This window comes from Nuphar pumila, chromosome 5, assembly GCF_984573655.1.
Source record: "Nuphar pumila chromosome 5, dmNupPumi1.hap1.1, whole genome shotgun sequence".
Lineage (NCBI taxonomy): Eukaryota > Viridiplantae > Streptophyta > Magnoliopsida > Nymphaeales > Nymphaeaceae > Nuphar > Nuphar pumila.
The window spans coordinates 103,892,078-103,914,949 of record NC_143253.1 but is presented as its reverse complement, the minus strand read 5'-3'; the positions used below and the strand labels follow the sequence as shown (position 1 = coordinate 103,914,949).

Genomic DNA, 22,872 nt, shown 5'->3' with positions numbered 1-22,872 from the left:
AACCCATTCAATATTGTTTAGGCACCTTTAGCCCATATAAGCACTTCGCATGTGAAGTCGAATATAACATTTATTAGGTGTGTGTGTTTAACTTGAAGTATATGCATCCTTGGCACCCATAGGGGTTCTTAATAACCCCAGATCATTCTAGAGATAACACTCGCACATGCATGTCTTACGGTATGAAAAAGCACACGCCACACCCCATAACCATAAGTACCTCAGTCTGGTTCATTGAACCGCAGGCTCTAGCATGAGCCAAAAGTATGCATTGCTTGCATACATCATATCATGTGACATTTTAATATCATAAAGAAAATTGACTTATCACATGCTTTGACATCGCATCACGGTCACATGAAATATCATATTTTTTCAAGGATTCAAGTTTTTAAAAGTCAACATATACGTACTTGAAAAGCAACAGAGGTAACAAAAAAATAAATCTGGCATACATCGTAAATGATACCCAAACCTCAAGTCGGAATAAACCATATTCCTCATATGCATATCCAAGAACTCGATATATATGCGACTGTAGTCCACATAATCGAAGTCTCGCAATTGCTTAGTCAAAATATTTCAATTGTACATATCAGAAATGTATATGTGCCAAACCCCCTTCTTTTGGATAATTTACAATTTGAAACATGCATAGATAATATTTTCATAAAATCTAACATTCATATATACATTAACGAGTATTTCAATATATCTAGGAATCATGTATACGTAAAGATATCTGATTTTATACCTTAAACATGTGTATTCAATTTCAAACATATGCATAATTGATTTAAACGCTTGTAAGATTCCATATGTATACCTAAACATGCATGCATAATCAAAGTTCATAAAACATACGTAATTTTATGAGAGCTTCTAAACATGTTGAATTTTATATAAATATCATTAAAAGCTCGTATAAGTGATTTAATCAAGTCACAAGTATTTTTTTGAAGTAGGAATACATGTAATGTATGTATCTTATAATATACAAGCTTTCAATCAGGGAATATGTATTTCCAACATAATATATATTTTTTCATATACATTATACATATTTTATGTATGAGAATATATATACATTTTAATATTATATAATTATCAATCAAATGAAGAAAAAGATCCTACTTTAACATGCATGCATTAGAATCGCACAATCATATGATTTAGCATAGTTTTACTACCTCAAATTAAGTACGTAAAAGAACACTCATAGGGATTCTCAATAGTCCATGATATAAAGCAAGTTTGCAGATGGTCTGAACATGGCGATGACTAGCGTGCCTCGAGTTTTGTGGAACAAAGTGGAGTAGCAAACCATGGTGGAAGTGTCGACGATTGACAACCTGTGGAATAAAAATTGACAAAGGCATCAATGGTGTGGTTTGCGGGAGATGATCACAAGTGCAAAGCTTAGCTCAGTTTGAGCTGCGGTTTGACAAGGTTGGCAGTGATGAGGTGTCCCTGAAAACTCTGCTGAAGTTGGTGGCATTGTGGTCGCCTGAAGAACCCTCGAACCAAAGTGGTTCAGCCACGGTAAACTGAGTTGGGCTCAAACCAAAAAAGAGGGGGGCAAGCTGCGCATAAATGAGACAGAGAGAGAAAGAGGTTGTTGACCCCTCTCTTTTTTAGAGAGAGAAAGGAAGAAATAAAAATGAGAGAGAGAAGAACATATGAGAGATGAAAATGAAGAAGGGGTATTTATAGTAAACAAGAGAGAGGGAGAGTCAAGGGTGGTACATGGTGGCTTAATGAAGCAGCTTATCCAAATGGCAAATGTAGTAGTTTCATTGCATACAATATATTCAACTTCCTAAGTGTGTTGTGCTATGCAACCTTATTTCTTACAAGACCAGAAAATTGCTCCTCCTAAGAGGAAAACATAGCTACAGGTGGATTTACTATCATCTCTGTTGTCACCAAAGTTAGCATCAGAATATCTTGTTAATTCTAAAGAATCAGCTTGAAAGCATAGTTTCAAGTTTATAGACCCTTTTAAATATCAAAATATTTTTTTTACTACTTGTCAGTGTGGCCAACTAGAATTATTCTAGTAGCGACTAACGAGGCCAACAACAAAGCTTATATCAGGCCTAGTGCATAGCATAACATACATCAAGCTTCTGACAGCTTGAGTATAAAGGATATTTAGTCTTTCCTTTTCATCACATGGACTATCATTTTTACTCAACTTCACAGCTTTAACCATCGGTGTTCTAACTAACTTACAATCACTCATTTTAAATTTCTTTAAGTATATGATTTAAATATCTTTCTTGACTTAAGCTTAAAAGTTTATAGCTTCTATCTCGAGTGATTTTAATTTCAAGAACATAGGATGCTTCTCCCGTGTCTTTCATTTTGAATTGTAAATTTAGCTATGACTTGGTTTTGACAATCATATCATTATCGTTTTCGATCAGAAGAATGTCATCCACATATAGTGAGAGAATAGCAAATTTACTCTCACTTTTACAGACATAAACACAGTTATCAAACTTATTTACCACAAACTCTAATGACGTAATAGCCTTATGAAACTTTAAGTACCACTGACGTGGTGATTGCTTGAGTTCGTAGAGATTTTTTTAACCTATATACTTTATCTTCTTTGCCTTTTATTATATAGCCTTTAGGTTGCTCCATAAAAATGGTTTCCTTAAGCTCACCATTAAGAAAAGTGATTTTAACATTCATTTGATGTAGATCTAAGTCGTTCTGAGCTACTATCACAAGAATTATCCTTATTGAATCGAATTTTGCAACAAGAGAATATGTGTCAACATAATCTAATCTTTATTTCTGAGAAAAACTCTTACCAACTAATCTTATATTAAATTTATCAATGCTACCATAAGACTTAAATTCCTTTTTTAATATCCATTTACATATGATGGCTTTCCTTTTCTCAGGTAAATCAGTCAATTTTCAAACCTAGTTTTTCTCAATGAACTCAACTTTATGGTCTATGGCTTTTACCCAGTCTGTTAACTTACGTGAGTTTATTGCCTCACCATATGACAGGTTATCTTCTATGTCATCTATGTCTAAAGTATAACGCAGTTCCTCTGATAGATAGACATAATAGTCATCTAAGTAAGATGGAGGAGCTCTAGACCTTTTTTGTTCAACCTGAGACTGTTGAGAAGAAAATGAAGAAGAAGTGATTTCAGAAGGTTCACCGTTACTTATAGGTTCTTGCATATCATCAGAATCATATTGTAAATCAAGAGGATCGTCTCTATTTATTTTTTAAATAACTTCTTCCATGTTTTGGTCTTCCAAAAAGATTTTATCTCTACTTTCAATTAAACTCTTATTTAGGTGGTAAAATCTATATCCTTTAGATCTTTTGAGATATCCAATAAAATATACCTTATAGATTTAGTATCAAATTTATCCCTTGATCACTCTATAACTTTTATATGAGCTACAGAACTTCATTTATGAAGATGACTTAGACTAGGTTTTCTTCATATTCATGACTCATAAGGGATTGAGACAATAACTTTACATAGAACCTTGTTTAAAACATAATTTGTCGTATGTATTATTTCTCTCCAAAATACTTTGGGTAATGAAGCGTTAGATAACATGCATCTAACCATATCAAGAAGAGTCCTATTAAATCTTTTAGCTACACTATTTTATTGTGGTGTGCCCAGAGTAGGAGTTTGTTGTCCGATGTTATTGTCTTTGCAATATTCAGAAAATTTATTTGAGGAAAATTCTCCTCCTCGATCAGATTGTAAAACTTTAATCTTCCTACCAAGTTGGTTTTCAACTTTTTGATGATATTTCTTAAATTTATCTAATGCTTCATAGTTATAAGTTATAAGATACACATAACTGTATCTACAAAAATAGTCAATAAATGATATAAAATAATGCATTCCTTTATGAGTTGAAGTTCTGAAGAGACCACAAATGTCAGTGTGTATGATTTTTAATAGTTCTGATGCTCTAATAGCATTTTATGAAAATGATTTTTTTGTCATTTTTCCATAAATACAAGGTTTACATCCATGAAATGATGATTCATTAAAGTCAGATATTAATTTTAATTCAGCAAGTTTTTTTATCTTTTTTAAGTTAATGTGTCCAAATCTTTGGTGTCAAACATTTACATCCTCATTAAAGACAATATCAATATAATTGCAGAAGTTAAAAGAATTTTATTCATATCGAGTTATAAATTTTGAACAATCCCTAATTTTGATCAAAGACCCCATCAAACAGGACTCATCTATGCTTTCCTATAGTGACCTTCTCTGGTAAAAAATAAACTTTAAAACCCTTCGCAATCAAGGTCAGAACAAACACTAGATTATGTCTCATTGATGATACAAATAGGATATTAGACAACAAAATATTATTTTTAGAGGTTTCAATGTGATAAGTCCTGATATGCATAACATCAGAGTAGGCCTATGTACACCCGATGTTCACCAGATTTATAGTCGATCATGTCCACCATCACTTTCTTGGTCATGGCTATATGTCGTGTTGCTCTAGAATTCACCCACCAACCGAAAAGAGCTTGGTATGCATAGGAACATTTCGATATCACGCAAATTATGTCTTGTCTCTCCTTTTGCTGGCTATTTTTATTGTTCTTATCAGTGTTGTTGTTTGACTGGCTCCTGCAATCTCTCTTGAAGTGTTCAGATTTTTCACACTTGAAGCACTTCACTTGTGAAGCGGTTGTCGATGACTTGCAGAATATTGGACATTTCTTCTTATCAAATTTGTCATTTCCTTTAAAATATTTCTTCTTAAATTGTAGGCATCTAGAAAGGCTATAGCCTCGAGAAGGACCATCTTTAGTGAAGTATAATTCGCTCTTTCGATCTTGTTGCATGTGTTGTTGCTCAATTTTTAGTTAAGTAGGAAGTTCTTCCAAGGTTAGGTTTTTTAAATTCAACCTAAGAGTTGTTTGTACCACCTTCCAAGAGAATGGTAAACTATACAAAATAATGGATATCTTCATCCGGTCAGGAATTACATTCCCAACAATTGCGAGGTCCTTGGCCATATAACAAGCATTTTGTTGACATGGTCAACAACATTGTCATTTTCTTACATACGACATGTATTGTATCATTCTAAGAGAAGTTGAATGTGAGTTTCAGAGGTTGTGTTATATTTCTTAGAGATGGCTTCAAACATTGACATATCTGTAGGGTAATCCTCAAATACCCTAATGAGATCATCATCCACATATATTAACATGATGGTTTTAGTCAACATGTTATCCCTTTTGTATTTTGTATACGAGGCTTTGACCTCATCAGTAGCAGAAGCACCAGGGTCGCTCATTTTAGTAGTGAGGGCATTCTTGATGCCCTCTAAAGTTAGAATAAGAGGAATCCTCCTCCATCAAATGTGAAAATTTGTGCCATTAAGCTTATCGGTTTTAGCTAATTCAGTGGCACAAACTTTACTTATCATTTTTTTATTTTTGGTTATTTTAAGATGGCAAAACATGATAAGTATAAGTCCAACATTCAACAAGTAGATAGATAAAAAAAATATCAAACATGAATGCATAAAATATCATATTCATAATAAAAAAATCATGATATCAATCTTACTATGTCATGCAAATAAAAAAATGTATTACAATCAAGTTCTTTTGATTATCACTAAAATTGAGTCACTTTGCAAACTCTAGCCACTTTTTTGTAACTTCAGAAAAGTCAGAGGTCAACACTGTAAAACAAGTAATAATCTCCCAAAAATAGGACTTAAAAGAAAACAAAGGGGTTTTCTGGAAAAATCAGAAAACTGATCCGGTTTCAAAAAATATTTTTCAAGAGTGAGCCTTTTTCTGAAATTAGCAAAAAAATAAGGACTTTTGCATTAATATAGGAACACAGAAGTAAAAATAAGCAAAGTTAAAAGGTATTGTTGTAACTTTAGACCTAAGGGATATAATTGGTAATTAAATTAAAAGTAGGGGTAGTACTGTAAATAAACTATAACAGGACAAAATAGACATTAACGTAAATGTGCAGGGATAAAAATGTAATTCAATCGATTAAGGACTTCATTGAAAAAAACTGAAAAGACTAGGGACAATAGGAAATTTTTCATGTTTGGGGATATAACTAGAATTTTCAGAATAGACTAGGGTTAATCTTGTAATTTTACTTGTAAACAGAAATAAATAATGTGTTTCTCAAAAAAAGTTGGAAGCTTCTGGACGAAGCTTTCATCCTTTTTTTTCAGGTGTCAAAAAACGTTGATATGTTCTTTGTCGTTCGCCAAAAAAGTAGCAGTGTTGGACGGTGTTCTGCCTGTGTTCATCAAAAAAGAAAGAAAAAAGAAAAGGTCAACAGGATGATTCTGCAAGAACACTGGATCCTTATCGAAGTTGTCAGAAAAAAAATTCAAAGAAAAAAAAAGTGGATGTAATCTACTCTTTTTCATATCAAAGGTTGTTGGATACCAGATGCCAACGATCTTACCCCTTTTTTATAATTTTTTGAGGTCACCTGATGCTGGCGACCTCTTCTGTTCTTTTTTGTTGAGGTTGCCTATTGCAGGTGACCTTTCAAAAAGGAAATGGAGACCTTGACTCAAGCATTTTTTTTTGTTACAAAGGTCTGAGAATCAAACCCTTTCTACGTAAAAAAGTTTTGGTTTTTCTCAAATCCAAGATAAAATCGAAAGAGAAAAAAAGTTATTCTCTTTTTTTTTTAATAATCATTGTCAATGATCGGTGTTGACGGTCGAGGAACCCTTTCTTTGTTTTATTAAAAAACACTTTGGTGACCCTCTGATGTTTGTCGTAGGCCCCATATGGGGTATGTGTTTTACGTCTTTATTTTATTTATTTATTTTATTTATTTATTTTATTTATTTATTTTTTCTCGATGAGGTCGCCCACAATAGGCGACTTTAAAAAAATGAAAAACCTGACCTTCAAAAAACCAGATGACAAAAAAGGTCACGGGATCAAATCCCCTTTCTGAGTGATTTTCAATAGGCAGACTCGAATCAAGGTCTGCTTCCTTTGTTATTTGCAAATAGGAACAAGGGTGACTGAAATCTAGCAACTCGCCTGATATGTCAAAACAAAAACACTGACCTATTTTTGAGCATTTGATTTTCAGGTAACGGTTGATCGGTGAATGTCGATCCAGCGATGGTCCTGCGCACACCTCCTAAATGTAGCTCTGATACCACTGAAGGATCGTGCAGAGTGCGTGAAAATTGTTTACGACTTGCTTCAGGAAGAGTTGGTGCACTCACTCGATTTCAGTGTGTTCGGTGAGTAACACTTTCTTCCTTAAATAGAAAGATTATGTTGGAGTCTTGCACCCTCCTGGGTAGCTGATAACCCAACGTGAAATGTGAACCGTTTTACAACCTAAGCTTATTCAGGATGAAGCGTGCTTAATCTCTGGATAAGGTTTTTAACTAGACGATTTCACCCGTTAAGAAGAGAGTGGGCCCTCCTCTCTCATTAACAGATAAGATCCTCTGTGAAACATGGCCACGATGATCTAATGGATCAACAGTTCGGACGACCATCACCAATCACCAACCACAATCATGGTCATTTCTTTTATTGGTCAGTTCAGGTGACCATCGACAGCAGCAATCACGTTTACTTCAAGATTCAGAGCAAATTGAAGTTACCTTTGATGCTCCTCTTAAAGAGGTTGTAAGCCTTGCTTATGGTGGTCAGCGGGTCCATAATCAGAAAATGACTTCAAACAGCATAGGATTAAAAAGACATGGCCATCACCAATAATTTTTTATGCGAGTAACATAATAGCATCATTACATGTTAAAAATTAGTGAGTATTGATTTTTTATAATATATACATATTAATTTAAAATATAATTTAGTTTTATCTAAGTTATTTATCGATCCTAACCAAAGTTTAGGACAGTCAGAGCTCAACTGAAGGATCAGGTGCAATATTATTGCACTTTTAGTGTACTATTTCACCTTATCACCCATCTATGGGATACAACCTATCAGTTGTAGGGCCCAATAATAGATGGACGACAGATCAGGTGGAATCACATTGCACACTTGCTGCTGCACCTTACTGTCCTCCATCTTAGTGTGCCACTCTGCCCTCCATCTTCCGTGAGACCCACAGCTGACAAGCTGTACCTCAGAGATGGAGGGCAGTCAGGTGCAGCAGTGTGCAAAGTGATTGCACATCTGATCTGCCCTTTAGGTGATCGCGGCAGCACACTGATAGTTTGCATTCACATTGCACCGGACCTCAATTAGAGAGAGAGAGAGAGAGAGATTAGTCCACCACACAATCACAAAAGCGTGATAATGACTCAAGTTCAACCATGCATGCACTAAGCGGAAAATGCACAAACACGCGTCAAACATCAAACAAAGAAAAACATGCAGAACCCCTCCTCTCACAAGTCACGACTCTGGAATCCCAACCAACCACTCACAATCCAGCATGCAGCAGCAAGGGAAAGAAACCCAAACGACTACCAAAAGAGCAGAAAACGGGAAACAACTACACCACCACGGCCTTCAGTTATCACCTCTGCACCACTGAGCCACCTGGAGGCGCCGCGCTTCCCTCGCCGGAGCCCGGCGGCGTTGGAACGACGGCGCCGCAGTAGCCCTTGAGTACGTCACCTTCCTCGGCGGTGAATCCCAGGGAGGAGAGCATGGACGGCCAGCACCGATATTTCCTGAATCGTGGCGTAGAGCATGGTTTTTGTCATAGTAAAAAATAACACCAATATTTTGGATATCAGGAGGATTCTATTTTATCGCGATATTTTCAAAGGTCGATATTATACTCAAAGAAATGCGATATTTTCAAGATATCCCTTATTTTGAAAATATCTCGTTTATTATCAGGATATTTAAGGCAATAAAAATATTTTTTTAGAGTTTTTTTATATTATTCATAAAAGAAAAGACTGGCTGTTTTTTACAAAATATGCAAAGATTTTTGTTGTCCACATTTTCCTTAAGGAGATTTCCGACCATGGTTCTTATGAACAATGATCTGGATCCATTTGGGCTTGATTCCAGCAATGATTGTGAACCGGGTCAGTAGAGGTCCAGTTTGAATTTATTGGTTTCATGAGATGCACGGTTTCGCATAGGGTTGGGAATACCTGCACTTGGCTTGGGCATGTCAACAACCTGCTGCACTTGGGGAAAAGCCGGGCTTGATCTGAGCTTGGACGGTGTATTACTGGGCACAAGCGTGGACCTGGTTCTAGTTGGGCTTGGACCCATAACTTGGGCTTATGCTGTATGTAACCAGGCTGGGCTTATCAGGAGGTCGGAAACAGGTGATATGCAAAACACACTTTTTTTTGTGTGTGCTTTGACATCACCACCGTCCGTGCAGTTCATCACCACCATTTACTGCGTAAACAGTGGGGCCACTAGAAGGTGCTGATGTTGTTATTACACAAAGATGAAGGCTATGGATGGTGGTGATTTCAAAACACACAAAATTTGTGTTTGGCTTCATCCGACTTCGTTTACCAGACTCAGCTTCAAGTCCAATCAATTACGTATCGGGCCTGAGTTGGGTTGAAGCCGCCACCCGCCTCCAATGTCCACCCTTAGTTGGCAAGGATGAATAACACACTACATTTCTAATAGAAGAGGCCACAATTCTATGACAACAGCCCATGAGGTCTTAGGAGCACTTGTCAACATTACCAAGCTGACCAGACATCACAAGTTCAAAACTCACTGGGCCCATGAGGGTGAAAGCTGGGTGGGCAAGATAGAGGAACCTAGGGGTCTAACTAAAAGCCTGCCAATGTGTGGTTGGTGATTAGGACTGAAAAACAAGCCAAGCTGTTCAGCTCGTAAAGAGCTCGTTCAAACTGGTAAAATAGGCTCAGCAAGCTGAATACGAAACAATTGGTACTCAGCTCTTATAAGCTAGTTAGGTACTAGAAACATATATTAGATATATTTTACATGTATTTTTTTTTTATCATGTTTCTGCCAGCTCTAAACCAATGTATTGTTTCTATAAACAAGTTAACTCAAACTTGGCTTGTTTAACTCCAGCTTATTATGATCCCAAACTTAGCTTGGCTGGTCACAAGAATGAGTCAAGCTTGAACACTTCAAGCTCGGCTCATTCAGCTCGTTTACCAACTGATTGAGCTCATGACTCGGCTCATGTTCATTTTTAACCGAGCCAAAGCTTAAGCTTGGCTCATCCCTGAATGAGGCAATCCAAACACAAGCTAGCTCGTGTAGAAACATTTCATGTTACATGGACTATATATGGGTAAATATTGGGTACTAACGAAGGTAAGAAACTAATGGGTAGAAATCATTTTTTTCTTCAAAAAACTCTAATTTTTGTAGATCAAATGATACGGATGTAATGTACATGTTTTGTTTAGTAGGAAACTTGTTTTGAATCATGTGATTATGACAAGTAATTAGGTTTTTAAAGGGGTCCAAATATCAAAAGTTCCTTAGCAAACAAACCATGCTGAACACATCTCTTAGGTTAGATTGAGTCAATACAATTTGCACCTTAGTTCCTTACCTGATAAATTCGCATTTTATGTATATATTTTTCATTTATCCTCTTTATATATATATATATATATATATATATATATATATATATATATATATATATATATATATATATATATATATATATATATATATTTATTTATTTATTTATTTTGAAAGGCAAGCTGGGGTTAGGCAGACCCCCACCAGTTACACATAGGGGTGTCAACGGTCAGGTTTGGTTTGGACCTTGGTGAAACCAGACTTGGACCAGATTTTCAAGTATGGTATCGGGTCTGGACCCAGGTTTAATCAGGTCTACTATAAGAAAAACCATACCTGAGCCCGTTAAGAACTACATGAACCAGACCCAGACCGTACCCAGTAAAATAATATTTTTTATCATTTTTACATTCAAAATTGGTGGATCTTAATCAGAACTCGGGTTGGGCCCGGGTCTGGTATAAAATTTCACAAACTATACCCAGGTACATGTATTAATCAGACCTTCGGGTCTGGACCCAGGTCTTAATTGGGTCTTATTATTTGTCACCATATCTGGACCCTATAGGGTTTGGTCTGGGTAAACCCAACCCATTGACACCCCTAATTACACAACATACCATTGAGTTTTGAACTTGTGTGCCAACATATGGTACCGTGCACTAACAGCTCCTACCAAACAAGCAGAGCCCCCCTTGGTAAAAATATATATATTTACCTATATGAGCTCTCTCGAGCTGAGTCACGAAGTTCATTAACCAGCCCTAGATAGCAACATTGATAATGTGGATGATGATGAAATTTAACAAAAACAACACTGATGTTCATGGAGAAGATGAACGAGGCATCAGAATCAAGCAAATTAACTCGCACAAAACCTTGGAAAAATCTGTGAACCGATGACTAAGATCAAACATTGTCGTAGCCTGAACATGAGAAACCCACTCGCAAATATCTGCTATTTATGAACAATTTCACAATTTTATTGCAAACTTTTCAATACCCCGATGTAATCCCAAATAAAGGTGATATTTTCAAATATCCCTAATTTGAAAATAGCGTGCTTTTATTGTGATATTATCAAGTTAGCAATGAAAAATTTATATTTTTTAAATATTTTTTAATGTTTGTTCTTACATATTGTTAAAACCTAAATATACAGATATTTTTCCAAGATTTTCCTAAGAAAAACATTTTTTTTAATTTACAACAAGATTTTTCTTTGCCAAGAAAATCCCAATGACGAGGTTTGTGACCATGGAAAAACTCTCTTTTTGGATAGAACATCATCTTTTGCCCAATCTAGCCTCTCTGCTGTCCCCTCCACCAGCCTCACATCACCCACCCAAGTATCTTTACGTTGAACTATGAACATTTTTCCATAACACTTCATGCAATAATAAAACTAAATAAATCATTCGCAACCTAATTTTCACATCTTTTTACATCATAATATGCACCAAATCAGAATGGAGATTCCCACAATGGAGGTTCCAAAGGAGGAAAAAAAAACCTGTAAGTTACATTATTGATTCCGTCATGCCCCACAAAAAAGGCAAGAAAATAAAACACAGCATGACGAAAGAATTTCTTTTTTTTTAAGGGAACAATGAAAGAATATTACAAAGTACTTTTTTTTAATAAGGAATACAACTAAGAGATACAAGGTAGATACCACAATTTCTCCATTGTCAGAATTATTGACTGAACGGGATTTCCTGTTCCCTCTGAAGCCACAGTCGACAATGGTAATTGTGGAGGTAAATTACGGTGAAAAGCATTCACTGCTTCAGCAACACCATCTTCATTTCCAATATTTTTTGCTAATTCCAGTGCTCTTAGTTTAACCTATAGCACACCAACAACACAATTCAACTGCCTGATGTCTACTACTGTCAGACTAATCGAGGCAAACAAATTAAACACAGGCAAATGACACAAACACCGTGCATCTAAAAAGGGAAACTAAAAGTCTAACGTAGATCATGAAACATTTTTATGTCTTCCTCTTAAAGCAATACGAACAACCGAAAGCATAATAAGCAAGCTCTTTTCACTGTGTTGAAATTTGTATTTTAAAAAGAGAAGAACCCTTAGGCCTACAATTATCAAACAACGTGCATAATAAAAACAATAATGTGATGATAGGCTGAAGCACAAGCAATATAAAAATTGAAAAGCCACCATAAATGAATATAATTTGACAACAATGTCAAAGAGTCCGAAAAAGAACAAAGCAAATGAAATACATGATATGGAAAGAAAGCACATAGGAAAGTAAATGACTCACACAAACGAAAGAAAAATTAAAACATGGATGTCATTGTCTAAAAAATAAACTACCAAAAAAGCCAACAGAAAACTGCCACTTTAATATTAAACTGCCAACAGAAAACCCCTCAGTGGTACAAAATTCATCCAATGGTAAAGAATTACAACACATTATTGATACAGGACATGTAATATATGCCAAGCATAATCAACATGTTGGACTTATACAATGACCAATCATCAAGAAAAGCAGCAAACTTAGAAGGAAAATAATAAACTGTAATAGGTGTAAAATCAGACAGAAAAAAAGCATCTAAATTACAATAGTAAGAATCTAGTTGTGTTTGAACAATAACTTGATGCATGGAGTACTTATTTTCTTGTATAGCACCGATACTTTGACAATAGCACAGTACATATATTGAATGCATATTAATTTTCTTTCACAGAAAGCATCCAGAATATGAAATTATGGATTGACTTTGCCACATGAAGTTCACACTTGAGAAACTTTAGGTAAATCAGTACAATAACGTTAATCGAAATAACTTCTGCATAAATTATCCAAGACAAGTATAAAAGATATGTTTGTCCATAACTGCAGGCAGAAAAATGTATATCAGCATCTAATGACCAAGTGCTACATGCTTTGCCAAGATTACCTCAGGATCAAGCATAAATTTTATTGCATTTGACAATCTTTCTATGCTGAGCTCAGAAATAGGTATTGGTGCTGGACCAACTCCTTTTTCATGTACTCTATCTCCCCAGAAGAACTGATCACCAAAAAATGGTACAATAGTTGTAGGGCACTGCTTCAAAGAGAGAAAACCATCATATGGATGACAAGGAACATTGATAGCAACACTAATATGTTTGTGTTAGCACAGTGAATACCAAATATTCTAGAGAGATGAAAGAATCCAAAATGCATGAGGATCATACTATGATAATTTTTCTGAATGAATCAACAAACCTTGTTCGCTTTGAGTTTTGACATATGTCAGAAGTTTGTTTTATCAATATAGTGAACTTTCTTGAGCATGTGAAGAATGGTTCATGTTGAATGACACAGATGACAAGAAGATGCAGTTGCAGTCATTCTTTATTGATTTATGAATATTTAGACCTACTGCTTCTTGATTCATAAACATTCCAGGTATGCTGCAGACACACATTCACGCTCATCCTAGAAAGGATTATTCACTATACAGAAATAACAACATGCATAGTGTTTGCATTATTTATGCAACATAAGCTACAACAACAAACAACAACAACAACAACTACGCCTTCATCCCAAAACAATTGGGGTCAGCGATATGAACCAACAAAGAAAATCATTCTGGGTCTTCCACATGAATCCTTCTCCTCCATTAGACTAAAAATGTTCATAAAAAAGAACACTAGTATGGATCTCATTAATTATGATTCTAACATCAAAATAGGCACTTCGAGTATTGCCATCTATCAAAAACCATAATGAATAATAGTAGAAGCATTTCTCACGAGTGTCCAGCATGACCAATATTTATAACATATAATTATGCACATACGAGGGTACACAAAAGGAGATGTTTTGTGGAGATGCTCACCCCTGCCCTTAATCCTGTGGCTGTCGTACCTGCGCCTCCATGATGAACCTAGAATGTTGCAATGAGTTTCTGTTAGTCCATGCATTACAGGAAATCTTTTTACCTTTTAAGGAACTTACTAGTTGATATTTCAGTAGTACTCTGCATCATGCAGGATTCAGCTCATCCGGTAATGCTGCAGCCTGTTGAGGCATCTAGACCCTCCACATTTTTTACCAACAAAGGTATTTTATTTAATTTAAATAGCATAAAGGACTGAATTGATGAAGAAATATACAACTTTAGCTCTTATCTTGACAAGATTAAATGGGACAATTTTGACATATAACTTCCTGAAGGCCTAGTAATGTACATTGATAGGTCAAGGTATAGGAACAGAAATTTCATCTATGTGTATTTGCGTAAGCATGTACATATATGCACATTTTCATAGTGAAAGATTGTACGTTAAATTTGAAATCATCAAGGTCTATTTCTAATATAATATCAGGATATCATCTACATGCAGTTTTCCCCGATTACAATTAAAGACTGTGTGCTTCCTGTGTGAAAGCGAAGCACCGCTTCAAAGCATAACTCACCACCGCAGAGCATTGAGGGAACAACCAATCATGTGGGCAGTCTTCAAGAAGGAAAACATTATCTGATACTTCTGGAACTGCAATGTTCAAAAAGTACAAATAAGTTAGGCAAATTAATTAGGTATCAGACAAAATACAAATTTCAAACTATATAAAGTATTCAAACATGATTGTTAAAATTAAACAGCTACCAAGTTTTACGCATCATCCCAGACATGTATACGCAAACACTTGAGAAAACCAAATAAAAAAGCCCACAAAATCAGACGTCCATTAGTATTTTTCTTTAGAAGTAGCCCAAAGATAATGGCACTTTAAGGCTTTTAGCATCCTGACAGCAATTTCAAGTTTAAAAGCAAACAATCACCATGTAGTGACTCCACACAATTTCTTGACACTGAAATCAACATTTATCCAGGAAAAGATACAAACTCTAAGATTTCCATGAAAAAAAAAATCTCTCTGAAATTAACATGCATGATATCAAAAATGGGATATGGGCCATCAAAGGTTTTCTAGATTTAGACAACTGATAAACATCATCTCTGAACAGCATAGCTACTACCTTATTAAATTTAAGACTCATCTAGAAATAAGTACCAGTTCAAAAACTAAAAGGCTATGAGGAAAGAATAGCCTAAGAGGGGCCTCATCAAGAATATATGTTTCAAATGGAGATACGTAACAATAGAACTAGGCATATTAATCACAAGTAGTACAGGATGATGAGAGCACTTTTGAGAAACTTACAATTGCCAAGCCCACCCCAACCCCTGTCGATTATTCCCCTTTGTCCTGTATCTTTCAGTGCCTCAAGAATGATACTTGTTGTCTTTGCTGCATTTTCAAGTGACTTCAAAACAGTAAAAAATAGTCATATTACATGCCATAATTTATTAGAAAAAGGCATTCTATATAACTTGATGTATAGCTACAGTAATGAAGCAATCAAGACTGGAGGCAGAACTGCTACTGCAAATACTGCACATCATTAGAACACTACTTGATATGATCTAAATGTCATTAAGGGACTAAGACCGTCATGCAAAAAATCAATAAACAATGTAAACTGGATTTCATTCTCAAATCCTACCAGCAGTTATTTATGATGTACTTATTTTATAAGAAGGTGACAATAGAATTTAAAAAGCTAAACACATCTAAACCAAATATAGATCTCATAGGAATATAAAGCTGAACTGGATCAGTAGGAAGGGCTATCAGTTGAAAATTTTCAGTCTGTTCTTGCAAGTAGGATGGTGCTGTTCTTTCTGATGACTTGTCTAACAATGCTTGTTGTTTGATCTAAATGGCCAATGAGAATTTAAGATATCAGTATATGGCCATGGGAACATGGTATGGCACTAATTCAAGCATTATACCAGAATTTTCTCAAAGGATACATGGGCATGGAGGTGTTTGCACAGATACATGTTCGTGTCTAGTTATAACATAAGTCAATTTACTAATCAAAGCAGATTTACTTTTTATAACATGGATACATGGGCATGGCTCTGCTTTTCTTTACTTTTTTTTATATTTAATTGTCTATGCACTCTGATTTTCTTATGCAATTGTCTTGAGACCATTATTTCTTAATTAATAAAAATTTGGCTTGCTATAATTTGGATGATAAATGTAAGATCTCTGGTGCTTGTTTGGTTATCCAATAGAGAGTGAAATTGTAAAGGCCCCGGGTCTCTGGTAAGATTTTTGCAATGGTTTAAAAAAAATCCGCATTTTTAAGAGGTATGAGTTGGGGTCGTTACAGTGCATGCCCCAACCACGAAAAGGCACATGCCTCCCTCTAAGGCATTGTAACACTAAAAGCAAACAAATTTTAAAACATCTTTAGCAACAATTTTGTAATCAGTGGGTTTTGATTGCCTCTCTTAGAAATCTGAGAAAAGATGAGGGAGAGATGCTACGGTTAGAGAAAGCACACAAGAGAGGGGAGAGAACATATTGTTCTATTCAAAAGGCAATATCGTGAGAGAGGTCTCTCTTACACATAAAAAGGGTCGACCTACTTTAGAGAACATCAAAAGAAAAAAATAAAAAGACTAGTATACCCCCATCTTAATAGGGTATGTACATAATAGCTTTATAAAGTTACTTTACACATGTTTATCCTATAATATATTACATATACTTTCAATACTCCCCTTCAAACTTGGAAGGATATAAGGGAATCATTCAAAGTTTGAAAAGGAAAGAACTAAAATGCGAAGAAGAAAGACTTTTTGTAAACATGTCTACTATCTAATTCCTTGAGTTAACATACTCCAATGCTATAATCCCATCTTCATAAGCTCTTCTTGTATAATAGCAATCAATTTCAATGTGCTTAGTGCGCTTATGAAATTTTGGATTTTTGGCAATATGAATAGCACTCATATTGTCACGATATAGCTGAGTTTTCTTTTCACATGGAATTCTCAATTCCTCTAATAGCCATTGTATCCAAATAATCTCAACCACAACTTAAGTCATCACTCTGTATTCAGCTTCTGTAGTGGATAAAGCAACCCTTTGTTGCTTCTTGCTCTTCCACGAGATCAAAGAGATCTCAAGAAAGACACAAAAACATGTGGTGAAAAGTCAGTCTCTAGTGGAGCCTCTAAAACCAGCATCATAAAAAACTCTCAACTCTTTGCTTGATGAAGACAATAAAAACATATCATAGTGCATAGAGTCTCTGACATACCTGATGATTCTGAGTACGACTGCCAAGTGGACTGATCTGGGAGCACTCATAAACTGACTCACTACATGAACTGCATGAGTTATATCAGGTCTACATATAGTCAAATATATAAGGCTCCCAACTAACTGCTTGTATACTACAGGGTCCTCTAGCTCAACACCATATGTTACCCTCATCTTCAAGTTTGCCTCTACGGGGAAATTTGCTTGTTTAAAGTCATCTACCTATCTTGCTTTCACAACTAAATCTGTAGCATACTTATGTTGGGACAAGTACAGTCCCCTAGGAGAATAGGCTATCTTAAGCTCAAGAAAATACTTAAAACGCCCCAAGTCTTTCATCTCGAACAAATTGGCCAACTTATTTTTGGTCTCTTTAATTGAACAAATTGGCCAACTTTTTGGTCTCTTGAGTCTTCCTTATGTCATCTCCAGTAAAAACCATATCATCTACATGTAATGAGATATGTGGAAATACAAAAGGGTTCAATAATGAACCAAATAACACAAGCACTTAATGTGTAAATTACACAAACCCACTATGGGGTGAAAGCCAAAAGGCAAAAGAATATTATTCAAGAGAGAAAAGAGTAGAAAACTCATTACATTTGAGAGGGGAGAGACCCCTTTTTATACAAGAGGGAGGCAACAAAAAGGAAGGGGCCATTGGGGCTCCCATAATGAACGTTGAGGACCCCAACGTTCCATTATGTGGGGCCCCCAATGGTCCCTTATATAAAAAGACTAAATAAAAAAAAAGAATAAAAAAGGAAAAAATAAAAATAAGAGAAAAATCTAAAAATAAAAGTTTATGGTGAAATGACCAAAATACCCGTATCAGGTATTTTGGTATAAACATAGTAAGATATATATATATATATATATATATATTTTAACACCCCTCAAACTTTACGGAGAGAAAACCGAAAGTTTGTTAAGGAGAAATAGAAAACGAGGAGTTGGAAGCGCATTGGTGAAGAAGTCGGCCAACTAATATTCTAATGTGACATAAGGCAATGAAATTGTCCCTCTCAGATATTCATCTCGAACATAGTAAGAGTCCATTACAATATGCTTGGTGCACTCAGGAAAGGTATGATTGCTTGCAATGTAGATCGCACTTTTGTTGTCACAGCCCATCTTTGGGGGAGTTGAGATGATAACCCCCATATCACAAAGAAGACTTTTGAGCTATACAATCTCCATGGTTGTAGTCGTCATGGCCCGATATTCAACTTCAGTTAATGACAAAGATACTTTGTGCTGCTTCTTGCACCTTCAAGAAATAAGTGAATCCCCTAAGAAAATACAAAAACTAATAGTTGAGATTCGATCATTGGGATTACCCCTCAATCTGCATCAGTATAAGCAGTCAAATCAAAAGAAGAGGATAAGAAAAACCCTTTTGAGATAGTATTCTTGATATATCGCACAATTCTCATGACAGCTGTCATATGAACTGTCGTAGGGGCATGCTGAAACTAGCTTACTGAATGAACGACATGAGCAATATCTGGCCGGGTGATAGACAAGTGATCCAATTAATTGCCGATAAGGAGTAGGATCATCAAGTAGAAGACCATCTTCAAGTCTTAATTTGACATTTATAACTTCAGGAGTTTCTACTTTCTTATCATCTGAAATCTCCGACTTAGCACAAATGTTTGCTGTCAGCTTCATTTGGCATAGAATATATCCCCATTGTCAATAAGCAACCTCAATACCTAGAAAATATCTCAGAAAACCTAGGTCAAACATATCAAAAGTTTTCTTTAACATAGATTTAATGACATTTACTCTCTCTTTGTCACTTCCTGTGATGATCATATCATCAACATCAAGGAGAAGAATTACAATAAAATCACTTGTTTTCTTAACAAAGAGAGCAGTGTCAGTATAACATGAAACAAAACCAAAGTTAATTAAAACATTATTAAACTTGTCATACCAAGCCTTGGGAGCTTGTTTAAAACCATACAAAGTTTTCTTTAGTTTCAAAACTTTTTCATTTAAACTCATACCAAGAAGAGGATCCATATAAACATCTTCACTAAGATCTTCATTTAAAAAAGCAATTTTAACATCAAGTTGATAAATATGCTAGTTTTTTATAGAAGCAATTGTTATAAGAGCTCGAAAACTTGTCATTCAAGCAACCGGGCAAACGTCTCATCATAATCTACCTCATACTCTTGTGCATATCCTTTAGCTACCAATCTAGCTTTATATCTTTCTAAAGATCTATCACTTTTCATTTTTACCTTAAAAACTCATCTACATCTTATGGGTTTCTTTCCTTGAGGAGGATCCACAATTTTCCAAGTTTGGGCTTTCTTAAGTGCATTAAGTTTATGTTTCATGGCTTTATTCCAATATGCATATTGTTTAGCATCATTATAATGAGATGGTTCACATAAAATGAGTGAATGGCTAATAGACAAGTTCTAAAATGTGGTGAAAAAGACTCATAAAACACAAACCGATTTGGTGCTTTAGAGATATTATTTGACCTTCTTTGAGATGATTCTTCCAAAGACATATTTTGAGAAAATTTATCAAAAGCACATGAATGAGTATTTTCAATTCTCCTAGTATAAACTTGAGTATTGTTTGTTATATGTTCATCTATACTTTCATGAGATTCATTTCTTTCATTGTCAAAAACTTGATCATTTTGATTTTCAACTTCATTGAGAGGTTCAATATTTGCAATTAAATTTGGTTCATCTTGTCGGGGTAGTAAATCAAATAAGAAAGAATAGTCATTGTTTTCTTTTGGCTCAAGATTTGCAAAACCATCTTCTTCTTCAAGGAAAGTAACATCTTTTGAGATATAAAGTTTATTATTTGATAGATCAAAGCATCAATATCCTTTTTGTTTTTCACCATATCTTAAGAAAACACATTTAATAGCCTTCAGGGAAAGCTTAGCATTTTTGTGGGTAACTACATAACATTTACAACAAAAAATTCTTAACCATTTGAAATCCGAAAACATAGTATAAAGTTTTTCAAAAGGAGAAACATTTTTTAAAGAGGACGAAGGAGTTCTATTAATACGGTATATTAAAGTTAAAGCGGCTTCGTCCCAAAAAGACTTCAGAATATTTTTAGAAATTAGAAGGGTTCTAGTTGTTTCTATAATGTGCCTATGTTTTCTTTCAGCAAGACCATTTTGTTGTGGTGTGTTAGGACAAGATCTTTGATGACAAATTCCATTTTGACACAAATAACTTTGAAATTTATTTGACATATATTCTCTTCCAGAATCTGATCTTAAAATAGACAAATTACTTAGAAATTGATTTTTGATCATTGCATGAAAATCTTTAAAGATGAAAAACACATTGGATTTTCTACTTAGAAAGAAAATCCATGTGTATCTAGTGAAATCTGATAAAAATCGTGGGTTCCTTCTCTCATACACAAGACTAAGCATAGAATGAAGGGAAAATACATGAGAGCTGCAAAATCCTCAATTGGAGGTTGCGGTATTGGCTTCCCATTAAATATATGTTACAATTACTAGGGTACGAAAATAGCCATTACACAATAAGAGAAATTTATAATATGTCATTAATGAACATGTGCTTAAATATGTAATTAAATAAACTTGAATTGGGTTTGGATAAGATCCAAACCCAATCGTGAATGGTGACTTCTTTTCATCCTCCCTCAAGTTGTACATGGTTTTGAACCATAAACAACTTGTCTTTCAACATCCAAAATTTGTCCTTGATAAGCCTTTTGGTAAACAAGTCAACAACTTGATCAGCAGTCCAAACAAATTCGGGTTCAATTTCCTTATCTTTGACTTTCTGTCTTACAAAATGTTGATCAATTTCAATATGCTTGACACGACTATGGTAGATAGGATTAAATGACATGTTGATGGCACTTTGATTGTCACATAAGAAAATACATTTAGATATTGATTCTCCTACTTCTGTCAACAGATGTCTGATCCATGTTACTTCAATTATAGCATCTACCATTGATCTATATTCAGCTCCTGTGCTCGACCTGGCAATAGCCCTTTGTTTCCTACTGCTCCAAGAGACAAGATTTAGGCCAACGAAAACACAATATCCTGAGACTGACCTACGCTCATCTGGATCTCCTGCCTAGTCTGCATCTATGTAAACAAGAAGTTCATGCATGTGACGTTCATTCATGCTCTTTTTGTACAAAAAACCATCTCCAATAGTTTTCTTCAAATATCGAAGAATGTGTTTAACAGCTTCCATATGTTCAATACGCGGTTCATGCATGAACTGAGATACCTGATTGACTGAATAGACAATATCAGGGCGAGTAAAGGTGAGATATTGAAGCATCCCTACTATCCTGCGATATCCTGTAGGATCCTCATACAAATCTCCATCTTGGGAACTGAGTTTCTGATGAAGTACACTAGACGTGCTTAGAGGCTTGCAATCTTTCATACTTGCCTTGCTGAGAACATCAATAGTATACTTATGTTGGGTAAGTGTCATGCCTTCAATAGTTTTGTCAACTTCTACTCCAAGAAAATATCGCAGTTTACCAAGGTCCTTCATCTTGAACCTGTGGTTCAGGAGTTCTTTTACCTGCATAATATGTTCATTAGAGTTACCTGTAATGATTATGTCATCTACATATATCAATAACAAGGTAAATGTGTCTTTACATTTGAATATGAAAAGAAAATGATCAAGAAGAGATCGACTAAAACCATATTTTTCTATTTCAAGAGAAAAACTCTCAAACCAAGATCGAGAGGCTTGCTTCAAACCATATATAGCTCTCTTTAATCTACATATATTCTTTGGGGTTCCCTTCTGCATACCAAATGGGCTGCTCCATGTACACTTCCTCCTTCAAAGTTTCATGTAGGAATGCATTTTTTACATCCAGTTGATTGATAATCCATTGATGCTCAATAGCCAATGATAGTATGATTCGAATAGTGCCCATTTTCACAATCGGACTGAAGGTCTCATCATAGTCTTGTCCTTGCTCCTGGGTGAATCCCTTGGCAACCAATCTAGCCTTATATCGCTCAATAGTACCGTTCAGCTTATACTTTATTTGGATCCAACCACATTTCGATCATGTGACCAGGGAACAATCTCTCATGTGCCACATTTATTAAAAGCCTTCATTTCTTCATTCATAGCTTCAATCCATCACTTAGAATTTGCTACTTGATAAAATGTTGTGG

General features: G+C 35.1%; 1 protein-coding gene across 1 annotated transcript in view; it reads right to left on the bottom strand.

Moving 5' to 3' along the window:
• Positions 1-12,095: 12,095 nt before the first annotated feature.
• Positions 12,096-22,872, bottom strand: part of LOC149837987 (sterol 3-beta-glucosyltransferase UGT80B1-like) — a 52,532-nt gene continuing 41,755 nt past the window's right edge. The window contains exons 10-14 of the mRNA XM_090006304.1: positions 15,714-15,816; positions 14,964-15,040; positions 14,383-14,430; positions 13,450-13,599; positions 12,096-12,364 (exon numbers count right to left, since the gene is read on the bottom strand). Of these exons, the coding sequence (XP_089862430.1) occupies positions 12,170-12,364; positions 13,450-13,599; positions 14,383-14,430; positions 14,964-15,040; positions 15,714-15,816 (573 nt within the window). The 3' untranslated portion in view covers positions 12,096-12,169. The remainder of the gene's footprint in view (positions 12,365-13,449; positions 13,600-14,382; positions 14,431-14,963; positions 15,041-15,713; positions 15,817-22,872) is intronic.